At 41.8% G+C, this 16,064-nt stretch overlaps 2 protein-coding genes across 6 annotated transcripts in view; one reads left to right on the top strand and one right to left on the bottom strand.

Annotated features, from left to right (window-relative positions):
* The window catches only part of KRIT1 (KRIT1, ankyrin repeat containing), a 44,871-nt gene extending 34,106 nt beyond the window's left edge, over positions 1–10,765 (bottom strand). For 2 of the 4 annotated variants that reach the window (XM_027847881.1, XM_027847884.1), the window contains exons 1-3: positions 10,685–10,765; positions 2,617–2,693; positions 264–367 (exon numbers count right to left, since the gene is read on the bottom strand). In XM_027847881.1, the coding sequence (XP_027703682.1) occupies positions 264–365 (102 nt within the window). In that variant the 5' untranslated portion in view covers positions 366–367; positions 2,617–2,693; positions 10,685–10,765. Of the gene's footprint in view, positions 1–263; positions 368–2,616; positions 2,694–4,846; positions 4,921–10,684 lie in introns of those variants that run through there. The other 2 variants (XM_027847882.1, XM_027847883.1) reach the window with 2 other exon arrangements.
* A 591-nt stretch (positions 10,766–11,356) lies between these two features.
* ANKIB1 (ankyrin repeat and IBR domain containing 1) overlaps positions 11,357–16,064 on the top strand; it is a 144,366-nt gene continuing 139,658 nt past the window's right edge. For both annotated transcript variants that reach the window (XM_027847951.1, XM_027847950.1), the window contains exon 1: positions 11,357–11,483. The gene's annotated coding sequence lies outside the window, so the exon portion shown is untranslated. The remainder of the gene's footprint in view (positions 11,484–16,064) is intronic.

The raw sequence follows: 16,064 nt of genomic DNA, 5'->3' as shown, positions 1-16,064 counted from the left end.
ATTATTCCATTATTCAGCTCATTTGTCCAGGGTGGAGGGGCCCCAGTTAATTGGGGTATTTCCTTGACCAGATTACAAGAATCTCAGAGTCTCCTAAAGTGGCTTTAAATACTTGAGATAATGGGCTTCTCACTGACCACCCTATTTGAATTGCATCAATTGTTAAGTAAAGATTAAAAACTGCTTTAAACAAACAGCAAAACAGAATTATAACTGGTAACAAGGACATAGAAAATAGCACACTTTAAATGTCAGTCTCTTACTTCATATGATTTAGCTCGATATTCCCGAGAATTGAGACTGGCAGTGTTCTTTGGACGAATGACAGCAACATATGCATCTTCTATATTCTCTGGATTTCCCATAGCTTCATTAAAAAACAAACAAACAAAAAACCCCCATAAAAATCAAAACCCACAACTTCTGAGAGATTGAAATAAACAGGAAACCACAAAATTGATAGTAAGGTAAAACAAAATACCTAACACATTTTCCAAGCATTGATTCTTATTAATATTCATATCTTCATTATTTTTTCAATAATTTTTGCATTCTATTTTATAAAACTCACAGAATCGGAATACATAGTATGTAAGAGGCGTGAACAGGCAACATAATTCAGTAAGCTAAATACTAAACTAAGATTATGCTCCTATTATTCAATAAATTAAGATTAAGGTTAAATTACTTTCTTTGTGGTTTAGTTTCCTCATGTGTAAGGTATACATGAACATATTAATGGAAGTTCTCACAGGTCCTTTGGAATTTATTTAGATTGAATTTCTGGATATACTGACATTAGTGAATTAATTGTATTTTCTGCCTTTTTTTTTTTTAAAAATCAAAGAGATGAACTATGCATTTGAAAACAGTAAACTATATAGCTGGTATTAGCATTAGCTAGCGAGTTTTAATATGGCAATACTTATCCTGGAATATTTAACATTTAAAAAAATAATAACATAGACAACCATCTAGAACACAGCTGAGAACCAGGAAGTAAAAAAGACCCCAATGGACAAAATAGATGTCACTAAATCCACAAAATAAATCCAATGTATTTTGTTTATAGGTAAGATGCATGAAGCTTCTTTATACTTATTTTAAATACAATTTTAAGTTAAAATATAAACTAGTAGCAATAGAATGTAAGCTAAAACCAAATACAAGCTCTTTGAAGGAAAGGACTGTTGTCTGGCTTTGCATTCCCAACAAAGCATAGTGGTTTGCTTATAGTAACAGCTTAATAGACGTTTGTTAAATTTAACTAAATTGGTTTCTTAGGCAATGAAAAAAAACTAGTGGAAAGGGAGTACAATGAGCACGGTTGACAGCTGCTAAAGAAAGGCACAGTGGAAATGTCGGAATATGGGCCCTGGGAAACCCCTTTCCCCCCAACTTTCTATGAACTTTTCCACATGGCTCTGGCAATCCTATCAACTGTCCTTGCATTGTGACTTTGAACCTGCCTCAATCTCCAATTCTCTGTAACCCAGACCAGCTGTCATTGTCTGCACCTGGCCCCACCCTAGACCATCACTCCTTAATTTCATCTAGACTTCTTCTGAGTGGCCCAGGTCCCTGGCATTTGCTTGGTGGCACCTGGCCCTTCCAGGTTATTATCTGTTACCTCCCAGTCACCCAAGCTATTGACCACTTCTTGACCACTGCATAGAAGTGTCCATCTTGCCCCCATTAAATCACTCAGGCTCAGTCTGGTCTGCTTGTCAAAGCAAGTGTCACAATAGCGCCCACCCATTTCAAGACAGCTAATAAACCTTGGCTTGGGTCAAATTCATTTCAGGAAGGACCTTCTTCACTTGCCCTTGAATTTCAGGGTCCCAGAACCCCTAGACCTCAACAGAAATATGTTTAATATGATTGTGCATGTCTAACCTATATCAGATTGCCTGCCGTCTTGGGGAAGATTCCCACTCAAAATGATTTATGGAAAAAAGTTTTGCTTCTCTCTTCTTTCCTATTTACATGACAGAAAATGTCTTAAAATAGTATTATACTTCCAGGCATTACTCATACAAATACAAAACCTGTTGATTTTTTTAAAAATGCCAAATGAGTGAAGACAGTCACAACTACTGCCACAGAAATAGTTTACTTCTAGAAGCAACTTTTAATACAGTAAAAGAGGAGAAATTTACATTAATTTATCATTGCTGACCAAGAACATCACTTTAGAACACTTCCCAAACTGCATTCCATACGATGTGCCAGGAAAAAATTTCAATGCTTGTGATTCGCCCTCTAAAATATCGATTTTCAGAACTACCATGCAACAATTTTTGAATATAAAAATGGCTTTAATTTCTATTTTATCGCAAAATTTCATTTGCTTCTCTTTACCTCAGAAGCAGCCATAACTCTGACCTTCTAACCAATACCAAATTTCACGCTCCAAAAGGTTTCACAGTACAGGTTTTGGAAATACTAACTTTTAAACCAAAAAAAAAACAAAAAAAAACCAAAACCCCAAAAAAGAAAAACAAACTCTTGACTACGTTTTAGACTAATATTTCTCTTCATTGGAAACTCACAATAATGTAGGTCATATGGTAATTCATCTAACTACAAAGGAACTTCATCAGACTTAAATTTTACCTTACAGCATCCAGGCTTTACTTGTTCTTAGTGGGAGGTAGCAGGTATAGTTCTTTCTGGGACCCTCAATCCAGTACCTAGTGGCATTAAATAAACTTTAAAATACAGAGGAAAAAATAGCACAATTTAAAAAAAGATTTTGTTGTAATTTATTTTTTCATAATTAAGCTTATTTAATGATTTAGGGACATTTTGAACAGAGGGATTTGGTAAAACCTTAGGAGAGACACAAGGTCTTTTTTGAGAAAAAGATGAAGGATAATAATAGCACATTTATATAGTGCTTTAAGGTCTACAGATTGCTTTACAAATATTATCTCCTGGGCAAGTTACTTAACTCTGATTGCCACCCCCCACAAAAAAATTTAAAAAACAAAATAAAGCAAAACCAAGTTCATTTGAGATATTGGGGTAGCTAGGTGGCACAGTAGATAGAGCTTCAGCCTTTGAGTTAGGAAGACCTGAGTTCAAATTTGGCCTCAGACACTTGACACTAGCTGTGTGACCTTGGGCAAGTCACTTAACCCTGACTGCCTCACCAAAAAGCAAAAAAAAAAAGTTAAAAATCTCATTTGATCCTCACAATAACCCTGAGGTGCTATTATTACCCCCATTTTGCAGATGAGGAAACTGAGGCAGACAGCGGTTAAGTGACTTTTCTAGGATCACATATTTATTAAGTGTCTAATAAGGGATTTGAACACAGGTCTTCCTGATTCCAGGTCAAGCACTCTATCCCCTGTGCAACCTATGTGCCCCATATAGCAAAGTGTCTCAAAGTAGACAAAGAAGGAGACACATTTTGCTTTCCTAATATTCAATCTTGTAATTATTTTCTACTTAGACAGCCAATTACTTGAAATCTATGGAGCTTACCAGGCTATCACCTTAAAAGGGTACAAGAGGCTCTGAAGGCAGACATCATGCTTTATAAATTCTCTGCATTATATAATAACAACAAATAATTAAGTGTTATTTAGGTATAGATACTGCATTCATCACAGTATTTGAGGCACTTTGAAATTCCCTATTAAAGTCCTACTGAAGGTCCTTTGAAAAGGTCCTGCTAAGGTATATACAAAAGGGATGATTAGTGTATTTTCCCTTTGTTTTAGAAGAATAAGGCAAATACAAGATTATACCACTGGGAATTTGTTTAATAGATCAGTGGAGAGGGCTGGATTTTGGAAGGGACCTCTTTGGTCAGTCTGCATCGGTTCTTGATTAAGAATCCATTCTATATTCCTAAGTAGCCTGGCCTCCTCTGCTTGATGGCTGACAGCCCAACATAGCCAGGTGGTCACTCCATATGCAAACAGCTTGACTTCCTTCTACAGAGCAGTTTCCTCTCTTTCTCCCTTCTCTTCTACCCAAGGGCCCTCAAATACTTCAAGACAGCTGTCACATTCCTCTTAAATTTCTTCTTTAGGTTTACAAGCTCCTGTTCCTTCTAGAAAGTGGAGCCCAGGAAAATAAACAATAATACAAAGGTGTTCTTACCAGGGCAATGGGATGATCCCTTCCCTAATTCTAGATACTAGGTACTGTATTTTTTTTTTTTTAGGCAATTGGGGTTAAGTGACTTGCCCAGGGTCACACAGTTAGGCTGGATTTGAACTCAGGTCTTCCTGACTTCAGGGCTGGTGCTCTATCCACCGTGCCACCTAGCTGTCCCTCCCCCACCCCCCACTAGGTCTGTATTAATGCAGCCTAAGAGCACATTAGTTTGTTTAGCTGCCATGTCACTGAGTCATAGTGAGCTTATAAATACATTAAAGATTCCAGATCTTTTCCATATAAATTTATCTGGTCAAAGACATGCTGTACTTATGCAGTTGATTTTCTTGATTCAATTGTCAAATCCACTCAAGTGTATGTTCATCCTTATTAAATTTAACGGAATTAGATTTGGGCCATTGTCTTGGCCTGTGGAGATTTTTTTCAATATTGTCATCCAATAATAAATAATAGTAGTAATAGCATCGGTTTTGTTAGGATTAAAGAAGATAATATATGTAAAGTGGTTTAAATATAAGTGTTAGCTCTTATTAGTATCCAATCTATGAGCCTTCCCATTGAGCTTTGTTTCATCTGTAATATTATTAATTTTAGAAAGTAACTGGCAAAAATGTTGACCAAAATATATTTTATTTGTAGCATGATAGGGTAGGGTATGCACTTGATTTGGAGCCAGGGAACCTGTGTTCAATCCCATGTGACACTTAACTACCTCTATGATAGCTGAGTGAGTCAGTGACCTCAGAGAAGGCTGGAGTAGTCACCTTACAGCTCTAGCTCGGCAACCTTAAGGCGCTCCACTTCTGCTGAAGACCTGAAGCCAAGCGAAAAGGAACCACAATAATTTCTGGTAAGCACTTTCCACCAGGTTCAATGTAAACTCTGACTAGCAGCATTAGCAACTGTCTAGAAACAAACTGAGATGTCTTAGGTTTCCAAACACAATTCAAAGCGATTGTAAAATGAGGAGGCGGCACTAGAAGGCCTCAGGTCTTTTTCAACAGTAGATCTGTGATTCTATCAGCAAGGAAAATGCATACTGGTTTGTCAAAATGTTTCTATTCCTACGGTTTCCAAATTGGTTTAAGTAAGCATGTACAGAGCTAGGGGTTCTGCTCCATAGATGAACTACAGTCTAGTCACAAACATGATAAAAAAAAAAGATAAATATGTGAAGCCTGCAATACATGTGATTTTTAAAACTGCCAACATTATTGTCCCCAACTTCCCAAAATTTTTAAAAATGAAATATCTTCAAGAGGTTACAAAATAAGTACTAACATAATTACCTGGGACAGAAGGAAATGGGATGATTAAGTTGAGATAGAAATAAGGGAAAAGAGAATAAGAGGTACTGATAACTGAAAATGAAAAAAAAAGTTCTAGTTAAGACGGAAATTTATTTGGTAAGAGATCTTGAGAGTATATACTGAGGCTGGCTAAGAAATGAGCAAGGTAAGATTGTGGTTTGTAATATTTAGCTTTTGATGACTAGGTAAACTTCATATCAGGATGACTAGATGAGGGGTTCAGGAGTGAAAATGGAAAAAAAAATCACTTGTTCACGCTATTTCCACTTGGTCCTTTTTTCTTATACACTAAGGATTCTTGGCTTGATTAGAATGGAATATGCCTGATTGGGGAGAGAGTCTGAAATCAGACAAGTAGGATCAATGCTCATGACTTGAGGTGTGGCTCTTCAGACCAATCTTTATCATTATCAAAACATTTGAATGAAGACACTTCAATGATGCAAATATCCCAGAGACATTTAACTTCTAAAACAGAACCCTTTATCTTTCTCCCTAGAGCCTTCCATATTCCAAACTTCCCTATTTTTGTTGAAAGTAACCAATATCCTTCCAATCTCCCCAGCTCTAATGTGGTCATTGCTCTCCACTGCTTACTCTTCCAAACCCCACAAATCCAGTGGGCCAATCTTGGCTATCTACCAACTGTCTCCCAACACACACACACACACACACACACACACAGACACACACACACACACAGACACACACACACACACACACACACACACCCCCTTAGTTCAGGCCCTAATCACTTCCCAAAACGAGCCTCCTAACTGGTCTCCCACCCTCAACTCTTTTACCACACCATTCCATCCTACACACTGCTTGTTAAAGTAATTTTCCTTAAACACATATCTGACCATATGACTCCCTTTTAATTGAGTCCAGTGGCCTGGGATAAAATATATAAACTCTTCTATTTAGCTTTGAAAGCATTATACAAGCTGGCCCAAAACTGCCCAACATTACTCTTCCTCTTGTACTCAGCAATCCCACCAAAATAGCTTTCTCTCTGTTCCTCACAGACTTTCTATCTTCTGTCTTCACGCCTTTGCAATGGCCTTCCCCTATGACTGGAATTCACTCCTTCTTTACCCCTGCCTCAGAGTCCGTGACTTAAGATTTTTTTAAGCACCTCCCATGTGCCAGATACTGTGCTAAATGCTAGTGATACAAAAAAAGGGCAGTCCAGGCTTCCTAGGAGCTCTCAGTCTAATGGGAATGACTGCATGAAAAAACTGTACAAACAAGCTGTATACAGGATAAACTGGTAAAAATCAATTGAGAGAAGGCACTAGAACTAGAAAGCCACAGGAAAGGCTTCTTGTAGATGGCAAGATTTTTAGCTGGGTCTTAAAACAAGATGGAGAACCCAGGAGGCACAGAAGAGCATTCCATGCATGGGGGACAGCCAGTGAAAATGGCCAGAAGCAGGACAGGAAATGTTCTAGGAATGGGGCAGAGGCCAACATCTCTGGATTGAAGAGTATTTGTGTGGGGGGGGGGGGGGGAAGGTGTTAATTAGGTGTAAGAAGACTGGAGAGATGGCAGAAAGGCAGGTTATAAAGAGCTTTGAATGCCACAGAATTTTATATTTGATCCTGGAGATGAAAGGAGGCACTAGAGTTTATCGAGTGGTGTGTGTGTATGTGTGACAGAGTCAGATGTGCACTTTTTAGGAAGCTCACTTTGACAGATGAATGGAGGGTAGCTTGTGGGGCAGGCAGACGAACCAACAGGCCACTGCCATCGTCCAAACGTTAGGAGGCGAGGCATTGCACAAGGGTGAAGGTAGCATCAGAAGGGGGTTGGAGGATATTTGAGAGACATCAAAAAGGTAAAATCAAAAGGCTTTGACAACAGACTGGATATGTGGGGTAAGAGAGAGTGAGGAGCAGAAGATGACATCGACGTTTCAAGCCTTAGTGACAGGAAGATGGTGGTGCCCTGATTAGTAACAGGGAACTTTGAAAGGAAGGAGAGCTGGTGGGAGGGGAGGTGAGTTCAGTTTTGAACACATTGAGCTTCAGATGTCTAAGGATCATCTAATTTGAGATATTCAATAAATAGATGGGGATGTGAAACCAGAGGTCAGCAGAGAGTACGGGGCTGGGCTGGATAAGATTTGGAATCATCACCACAGAGATGGTCTTTGAATCAAAGGGAGCTGATGAGATCATCAAGTGAAACCGTATACAGAGGGCCCAGGGTAGAGCCCTGTCAGACACCCAAGGTTAGCAAGTGAGGATCTGTATGAAGAATCAGCAAAGGAGCCTAAGAGGAAAGACTGATAGGTAGGAAAAAAAAATCAGGAGAGCAGTGTCAATGAAAACCTAGGGCAGGAGTGGGGAACCTGTGGCCCTCTAGGTCCTCAACTGCAGCCCTTTGACTGAATCCAAACTACCCCACCCCTTCCCCAACCAATAATTTCTGTCCTCTCAAGCAATCTTGTATCTAACTACTTAAAACAATTTTTTCTTTGAACTAGAGTTCCTAATATACAGTTCTATTCAGCTTTAAATGTATTGTAAATTCCATGTTTATGCACTACCACAGCAACAGAATATTCCAAAAGGAACAGAAAGTATTAGTTTATTTGGAGAATAAGGAGAAATCAACAGTACCCTACCCCCCTGGTTGAGCCCGGTATCCCTACCAGACACCTGAGCTTAGTGTGTCATCTCTGGTGTGTTTAAAGGTTATCAGACCAATTTCTCCACCACTACGTCTATGTGTTTAAACCAAATAGGTTTGGAGGCAGGGGAAGAGATTAATTTTTCAGCCTCTAAGGTACAGAGTAGGATTAGGGAGACAGTGTTAGCCTTTTGGAAAAAATATAAGCCTGTTGAGAATAGACATAATGTATCTCCTAGATACTTCTTAATTTCAGCACTTAACAAAGAACATTGCATATAAGTATATTTGTATCTGTGCATTTGTATTTATTGATGTTTATGTTGCAGATTTTAAAATATGTACTTGTCTACTATAGAATGTAGGCTCTTGGAAAGTGGTGATAATTTAATTCTTTGGACTTGTATACCTTAGGGGCTCTCACTTGGAAGACCCTTAAAAAATACTTGTTTTTGATTGACTCCATTTACCCTAGGCAAAGAATTTGATCTGCCTACCTTTACCTCAATCCTGCTAGTTACTGACACTAAGTAAAGACTAATAAGGAGGCCATGACGTACAAGCTGAAAGTACCTACTTCTCTCCTGGGCTCTAGCTCCACATCTCCAGCTGCCTAGAAAACACCTCTACCTCTATGTCTTATGGGGATTGAAAAGTCAACTTCTAACCTGAGATAATCATGTTTTCTCCTAAATCTATTCCTCTTCTTACTTCATTACATATCAACAACACTTCTATTCATCCAGATTTCTATACATTCCAAACTTTGGTGCAATGTTTGACTATTTCCTCCCTCACTTTCAATATTCAGTATTGACTTTGATTTTAACTTTACAATATCTGTGTCACCTTCCCTTCCTCTCTTTCCATGGCCATCTGCTTCTACAATTGTTACTCTAATATCTTCTCATTTCTATACTCAACCCCTCCTCAAAACATTCTTCATAGCAACTTATCTTCCTAAAGCAGAAATCTAGTCACATCACTCCCTTGCTCAAAACCCTTCAGTAACTCCCCCTTGCCTAATGAGTAAGCATTAGGCTTACTTTGTCTGCCATTCAAAGGTCCCCCCCCCCCCCCCCCCTTCTCCGCCTTCCCTCTCCAACCTTATTTCATACTAGTCCCTTCCATACGCTCTGTATGCCAGCCAAACTGTAGAGGTCATCCCATACTTTGTTGTTCAGTCTTGTGTGAGTCTGACCTTGTGGATCACAGCACACCAGTACTGACCGTGGGTTTTTCTTGGCAAAGACACTGGAGTGGTTTGCCATTTCCTTTTCTAGTAGATTAATGCAAACAGAGGTTAAGTGACTTGTGCGAGGCCTAAGGCCTTCCTTACTCTTCTAGGCCCAACACAATCCACTGAGCCACCTAGCTGCCTCCCATCTCATGCTTTACTCTGCTACTTTTACTTTCACTGTTCCCTCACTGTCCTCTTCTCCCTCCATTAATTGTATTCTTTCTACTTATTCTTAAAAGCCAATTCAAGTAGCACCACCTCCAGAAGAACCTTAGCTGACTTTTCCTTCTTCCCCACCCTAGACTTCACAAAACACTTTGTATCTTTTAGGTCCTTATCAAAAATACATTTTGTACAGTAGCTATCTGGGGTAGGATTCACATACCCTTAAGTAGACTGTTATCTCTAAGTAGGAACCACTGTGTTTTCTCTAAATTTTACATTTCTCTCAGCACAGTGATTTGTACCAGGTGGAGGTACAGCAATTACTTTTTAAAAAACTGAATAGTTCATTCAGGTTGAAAATTTTGTCAATTTTGGAAAAGTAAGCCTTTCCCTCCCCCTCCTCACTGGATGAACAAAAATATTAGAACGTGGGGACAGTTAAGATCGGGAAGGGAAAGTGATCTGTTATCTCAAACCACGGAGATGAATGAATAAGCTTGCCAAAATGTTAGTACACGAGTATTTATTAAGCATTTACTATGTGTGTGAGGCGCTTCGAATACAAAAAGGGGGTGGGAGGGAAACAGGACGACAGTCCCAGTTCTTCAGGAGCTCATAGGTCAATGAGAGAGATCACATGTAAAAGTACTAGCAAGAAAGAGTCAGGATAAGTTGTTGGGAAATACGAAGGATTCGGTCTAAGCTTGAGAGGGTCGTGCCTGAAAGACTCGCGGTGCTGGGGAGGAGGCCAGGGGAGTGTCAGTGCTATCCATACGCGAGGAGGGGAATCAGCTCTCAAGGAGACCGGAATGCCCAAGAGATAACTGCAGGGAGGGGGCTGAAATGACCGGCTGTCAAACCGAGCAAGGCTGTACAGCCGGGATCCTCTTCTCCCCCTCTCCCCGTAGGAGGAAACGGAGACCTAGCGATCGAAAGAAGGGCCTCTCCATGGGAGAAAGGAAGGCCCGGCCCGGCCTCACCCCGTCCCAGCCCCGGGTCTGCTCCCCCACCCCTCCCAGTGCTCCCCGCTGCCATCCCGGAGTCTGGGGTCTGCTCCCTGCCCCCTCCTAGGGGCTTCTCGCTCCCCCCGACCCCCACACCCCGCCCCAACCCAGGTCTGCTCCCCCTCTCCTCCCTCCCCTCCCCCGGGCCAGGCCCGGCCCCCGAGGGAGGAGCGCAGGTCGCGCGCGGTTCTTACCCGAGCCGAGCGGGCTGGGCCGGGCAGGGCAGGGCCGGGCCGGCAGGGGAGGGAAGGTGGCAGTCGCCGCCTCCACATCCCCGCCCACGGCGACCACGACGGCTCGGCACGACTTCCGGGGACAGGAAGACGGACCGCCCGCGCCCCGCGCCCCGCGCCGTCGCCGCCTCAGCCCCGCCCAGCCCCGCGCCGCAGTCCTGGGGCCGGAGCGTCGGGCTGCCGGCCGGAACCGCCCATCCCCGGGCTCGACGCCCCGCCCCGCGCCTCCGGGAGAACGAGGGAACCGCTTCCGGGTTCGCGCCCCCTAGAGCCCCGGCGGGGTCGGCGGCGGAGGTTCAGTTTCCGGGTTGCCGGCCCGAGGCGCTGCTCTCTCCGCCGTGGCTGCCAGGGGCCGCCGTCTCCAGGGTCGTCGCTCCTGCCGCCGGAGCCTGCCTGCGGAGCGCGGCTAGTCAGTGTGCTTGGCCTCGGCGGGAGCGGAGCGCGAGGGTTGGGCGGCCGGCCGGGAGGCGGCGGCTCGACGATGAGGCGGACTTGAGCGCGAGGCGGCGGCCGGAGCCCCCGCCCCGCCCTCCCCCAGCCCCCCGAGAGGCGGAGCGGTGGCCCAGAGGGATGGGGGGCGCCAGGCCTGCCTGAGGCCCCGAGCCGCGCCCCGAGCCCCCTCCTCACCCCGTGACCCAGTCCGGGACGAGGAGAGGGGGAGGGGAGGAGGTCCGGCCCCGGAGCCCCAGTCCCGAGGAGGCGGGACGAGCCCGCGGAGCGGAGCCCACCGGGACCCCCGTGCCCTGCCCAGCCAGCCTCGGTGAGTCCCGTTCCAGCCCCGCCGGCGCCGTCCGCTTCCCTCGGGCGAGTCCCGAGCCCTTCCGTCCTGAAAAGATCTGGGCGTTTTCTCGCTTGGGGTGCCGACCCCCGACCTCCCGACGGGGGCGCTCCGCAGACCCCGGAGGCGGGGCCGGTGGTGTTCGCATCCCTCCCGGGCGGGAGAGTGGGCTCTCCTCCTGGGGCTGCCTTGGGGCGGGGGACGCACGGAGCTCCTGCCGCCCGATCTCCAAACAAAAGGCGGGGGGCGGGGGAGGATGCTGGGCGAGCCCCCGGACCTCGGGGTGCGGAGCCCGGCGAGCTGCGGGGAGCCGGCGGTCCGGGCCTCGGCTGAATCACCTCCCCATTACTTCGTAGCTTTAGTCGTGTCTCTGAAAGATGGACAAAAGCTGCTTTTTGGTGTGTGTGTGTAGCCAGCGCGCCGTTTAGTTCGGGACGGATGCGGTGCTGGCCGGAGGTGCTCCCGTGAACTCATTCGCATTTCTTTATTTTGTGATTGTGAACTTCAAAATGTGACAGCCTTTGATTTGGAAGATTTTGTTGGTGCAAGTTGTTTTGTAGACTTTCAGATATCTTGTCTGATTTAATATTTTCAGAGTTATAATTTTTGATTTTCCAAGCCGGGAAACTCAGTTTTTTTATTTTTTAGTGAACTTAAAGTCAGCCATCTCCTCTGATTTCCCAGCAGATGACACATCTTGCCTTTATGCCTTTGACTTTCCGGTTCTTGTTAGGAAATTTGTTTAGGGATTGTAGACAGATTTAATATACAGTTGTGGAGTTTGGATTTAAATTTTTCATTCGTGTTTATAAGATTTGCTTTTTCACATAAGCTAATATGTGCAAAATGCTTTGGAAACTTCAAAACGCTGTAGCTTTATAACCGTCAGCGTTTATTTTCAAACTGTCACTGCAGAACTTTCTAGAAATTAGATGTTTTTAGAATAAAGTGTTGATGAGTTCAGTTATCAAATGATATTGAGTCTCTTCATGAATGTGGTATTCCAACAGGTACTATAGGAAGGAAATTAAATTTTTATTAAGGAATAATTTGGCTGTGTATTTTAATGAAGACTAATTTTTTACTCTTCAATGTAGACTACTAATATACACCATTTCCCCCCGAGACGTGTAGTCATTTGAAAATGTCTATCCTAAAGAGTAAAATATATGGATTTTCCTTAAGCAGGTTTTCTTGAAATTTCTAACACCTGATTTTGTATTATTTGGGTTTTTTAAGTGCTCACAATCCATAGAATTCAGTATTAAATTGGCCTAGAAGAATTAGCTCAGGAACTGTTTCTTAATATGTCAGGAAGTGTACTTTACTGGTCTATTTCAGGAACCTACTGAGAGCATTGTGGGTTCAAGCTTCAGTGTGAGGGTAGTTTTGTTTTGGTTTTGAGTAGTGAAAACACTTAGAATATTCAGACGAAAAGAGGAGTGGAGTATATGTACAGACCTTTTAGGGAAGTAATCAAGTCATGTGAGAGGAAAATCTTTGATAAAGAAACTTACTGTCTCCACCTTCTCCCAAATATCCACTGTTTCCTCTTCCCCACCAAGGAGTTTTATATGTTCACAGGCTGAGAATGTTTAAATTTCAGAACGTACCATAAGGGAACTGTGTCGAATTTGTCTTTTGGGATGAGTTTCTGCTAAGTAGTGTGGGGGACATAACTGACTCATCTATAGTAAATGCTTGTTGATAGATAACATTGCTCTGGCTTTTGTGGTGTCCTTACTTCTGAAACAGCTGGTTTTCTTTCTTTTTGTTCCTGACTTATGTTGTGTGGTGGCAAAGACTTATGTAAATGAACTACAGGGTAATTTTGAGTTAAATGATCCAATAAATGAGTGGTCACTAATTTCCGATTTAGATTGAGATTTATAGGTCAGGACTAGAAGGAATCTTCAAATCATCTAATCCAACTACATGACGCAGGGAAAGAATGTCAGACTTCAGTAAAAAATTGTGGTCATATCTTCAGATTGTTGGACCAGTCAATCAAAAAGTATTTCCTCGAGTTAGGTGCTGGGCATATGAAGATAAATGAAGCAGCTCAGCTTCCTAGAAGCTTATTCTGTTAGGGTGTACCATGTGATCACAGATAAGTAAATACAAAGATAAATACAGTGATGGGGGAGGGGCATGAACAACTCTGGGAATAGGGAAAAATCCTAAAGGCCCTCCCAGGGTTTGTTTGCTCACCTGTAAACAAGGTCATGGACTAAGTGATCTAGATGATTGCTTTCATCTTAATATATAAGAGTCTGGGAATGCCCTTATTTTATAGCTGAGGGAAAACAGGCTTCAGAAAAGTTAATTGATTTTCCCAAGGTGTCAGAGCCAGGCCTTTTTTCTGCCTTTTAGTCTAGTATTCTTTTCATTACACCTCTGTCCCTAGTAACCTCAGTACCTTGACATTTCTTTGATTTCACTGGAGGGGTACTCTGATGTATCTTTTTTCTTTTTTTTTCTTTTTTTTTGTATGCACGACTCACATAATAAGCATATAATAAATGCTTATAGAATGAGTCAATCCCAGACACTTCATGAATCAGTAGACCTTGCCAGGCCTCTGTTCTTAATCTTTCTAGTTTAGTAGGGCTTGCTGGGATTTATATTCCTCTTAGTGTCTTGGAGAAGCCACACCATAACAAAGCATCAGAGGAAGACTTTAGTGGAAGCCTGTGTTAGCAATGAATAAATTCTGCTCTCGAATGAGCATCAAAATGAAGTCCTATTCTGAGTAAGCCCTAATAGTTCAACTTTGTCTATGAGAATTATTAAAGCCTCCATCAGTGTTTTGGGTACTTTTTAAGGCATTTTCTCTTCAGGGTAAAGTTCACTTATGAAATTTGTAAGCACTAATCTTCAAATGCTAGATCTGCTTTTTTAAAGGTAATTTATTAAGATAATCAATTTAAGGAAAGTTCCTCTGTTTAGTGTTTAAAGTTCTGCCCTATTTTATTCTTTTTTTAATAACTATTTTGGGCAAATCAATAAATGCATAAATTTATTAGGCATCTACTATATGTCAGGTACTTGTTAAGTAGTGGGGGTACAAAAAGAGGCAAAAGATACTCCTTGCTCTTAGAAGAGTTTACAATTTAGTGGATCACAGATTTAGAGCTGAAAGAGACCTATAGGTCATTTCGTCCATACCACTCATTTAACAGAAAAGAAAACTGAGTCTAAGAGAAGCAATGTAATTTATTAGCCCAATATCACCCAAGTGATAAATAGCAGCTCCTGGACTTAGATAGAAGTTTTTTGACTTCAAATTTACTGTAAGAAATTTCCACTTCACCAAGTTGTCTTGGGTTATTTTGTTTGTTTCTGTTTTGTTTTTTTTTCTTGTTTTGTTTTTAGGCAATTGGGGTTAAGTGACTTGCCCAGGGTCACACAGCTAGTAAGTGTCAAGTGTTTAGTCTGAGGTTGAATTTGAAATCAGGGCCAGTGCTCTATCCATGCACCACCTAGCTGCCCCCATTTTGTTTCTTAATGGTAGTCTTCTGAAAGGAACCCTTTGCTTCTGATAGCTTATTTTCATGTTCATATTAATCAGGATTTCTGCTTTGAAACTTTTTTGATCATCTGTCTAATCTTACCTAACTCACAGGTTTTGTTCTGAAGAAGCAAAAGGCTAACAGTCTTATATGCCCCTGAGCTTAAATAACGGTTTTCTTGTCGTTTGAGATATTGATTTATATGGGTTTTGTTTTGTTTTTTTTTTAAGAAGATGTATTGGAATAAAGGGAGAAACTCTTAAGCATCTACTGTGTGTCAGGCACTGTGCTACACACTTTACAATTATTTTCTCATTTGATCCTCAGGACTCTGAGATAGGTGCTATTATTGTCCCCTTTTTACAGTTGAGGAAACCAGGGCAGATAGAAGTTAAGTGACTTGCCCAGGGTCATACAGCTAGCAAGTATCTGAGACTGGATTTAAACTCTGATCTTCCTGACTCTAGACCCAGCACTCTATCCACATAGGTGTCAGGACATCAAAAACTTGGAGAACTGCTGCTATAAACTGTTTGTGAAAGTTTTTACTTGTATCTGTCTTTTTGTTTTGCTTAAAACAAAGAGTTGATAGTATTATTATTGCTCTTTTTGGCCAATTTCTGATAGAAATACCCTGTTATTTCTAATAAAAAATAAGGGTGTTAATTCCTTTACCCATTCAATTTCAGTGAACATTTCACATTTAACAGTTTAGTGCCTCAAACACTAAAACTACTCAATATAAATATTTGTTTGTGTTCTTATTGTGACAGTTTATTTCTTTGAATATTATTCTTTATTATGTGTATCAGTATTTTAAAATTTAGTTAGCTTTACTCAATGTTCAACAAAGTGCCGTTAGAGGTAATTGATGAGTAGAGTTCATTATCAGTTACTGTTTGAGAGATACCTGAATATTCATACTTTTCCCATATTAACCTCTTATAGATCTACTTATTTAGCTAATTTGTTTTTCTAAAGTCTTTTTGAGCCTGTTTTTATTTTTAGCCTGCTAAGTGTAAGGCACTGTGCTAGGAGCTGGTGATGCAAA

Source organism: Vombatus ursinus, unplaced genomic scaffold (genome assembly GCF_900497805.2).
Source record: "Vombatus ursinus unplaced genomic scaffold, bare-nosed wombat genome assembly UNPS02005459.1, whole genome shotgun sequence".
Taxonomy (NCBI): domain Eukaryota; kingdom Metazoa; phylum Chordata; class Mammalia; order Diprotodontia; family Vombatidae; genus Vombatus; species Vombatus ursinus.
This window is presented reverse-complemented; position numbering and strand designations above follow the sequence as displayed.